Below are 1,151 nucleotides of genomic sequence, written 5' to 3' on the forward strand. Positions count from 1 at the left end.
TGGGGACTACGATGAAGAAACCTCAAAGACGACACTCTCCCCGAAACTATCCGGGCTCACCACCACCCGTGCCGTCTCCCAGCTTTGTGACTATGACCCCTGTGTGGCTCAGACGACCCCTTGCTCTGTGACCTCAGACCAGACAGGGTGCCTCTGTCCTGGGCTGACGGGTCCTGAGGTGCGTCCTGGAGCTCCAAAACTTCAGGAGGTGAAACTGGACCGCTCGGGCGAGGTGATCGTGCACTGGTGCGCTCCGCGCTCAACAGTTACGCATTATAAAGTCATACCTAAAGGCGGAGAAGGTCAAGGAAAGGTTTACGGGGAATTTTTGCGGAACAGTTCTGTGCCTGGGCTGAAAGTTGGGGATACGGTGTGCGTGGTGGCCATCAATCAGGCAGGAGTCAGCGAAGAGGAGTGTGCCAGATACGAACCACCACAGCCCGATCAAGCTGCTCTGAGTGCAGTGATCATCTCCGGGTGTGTCGGCTTCCTTGTGCTGGTTTCATTGGTTGCTGTGTTGCTATTGCGGCAAAGGTGTCAGAAAGAGCAGTATGGGGGAAGGGGAGGGACTTGGTAATCCATCGTACACGAATGATGGGGCACTGTAATGACTGAACGGATGTTTTGTCATTGCACAGGAAAGATTCATATGCTAAATGCAAATGTTCCAGATGATAAGGACGATGGAACTGCAATGCATAGAGACTGAGTATTGTACAAATATACAATTAAAAGTGTATTAGTGCACTAATGTTGCGCGTCTGACTGACAATAATGCTAGCTGTTTCAGGTCAACAACTTAACTTCTGTGATTTGTTCTGAATAATTTTTATTGTGCGATTGTTTAATATGTTTGAAGTTTTAAATGTTTCCTATTTGCTGGTATTGTGCATGATTCTACTGAGCCCCTTAGAGGACAGGGAGGGAAGTTTTGTGTATTTTGACCATGATAATTTAGTAAAGTAAAACCTTAGTAATAAGAAAAAGGAAAAACAAAACAAAACATATTGTGAGGGAACACAAACTACAGCAAGGGAACACAAAACATATTGTGAGGGAACACAAACTACAGCAAGGGAACACAAAACATATTGTGAGGGAACACAAACTACAGCAAGGGAACACAAAACGTATTGTGAGGGAACACAAAC

At 46.2% G+C, this 1,151-nt stretch overlaps 1 protein-coding gene across 1 annotated transcript in view; it reads left to right on the plus strand.

Annotated features, from left to right (window-relative positions):
- The window catches only part of LOC127659749 (LRRN4 C-terminal-like protein), a 4,359-nt gene extending 3,766 nt beyond the window's left edge, over positions 1-593 (plus strand). Inside the window, exon 2 of the mRNA XM_052149700.1 lies at positions 1-593. This exon is cut by the window's left edge and continues 123 nt beyond it. Coding sequence (XP_052005660.1) covers positions 1-577 — 577 coding nt within the window. The 3' untranslated portion in view covers positions 578-593.
- The last annotated feature ends 558 nt before the right edge of the window (positions 594-1,151 follow it).

Source organism: Xyrauchen texanus, chromosome 19 (genome assembly GCF_025860055.1).
Source record: "Xyrauchen texanus isolate HMW12.3.18 chromosome 19, RBS_HiC_50CHRs, whole genome shotgun sequence".
Lineage (NCBI taxonomy): Eukaryota > Metazoa > Chordata > Actinopteri > Cypriniformes > Catostomidae > Xyrauchen > Xyrauchen texanus.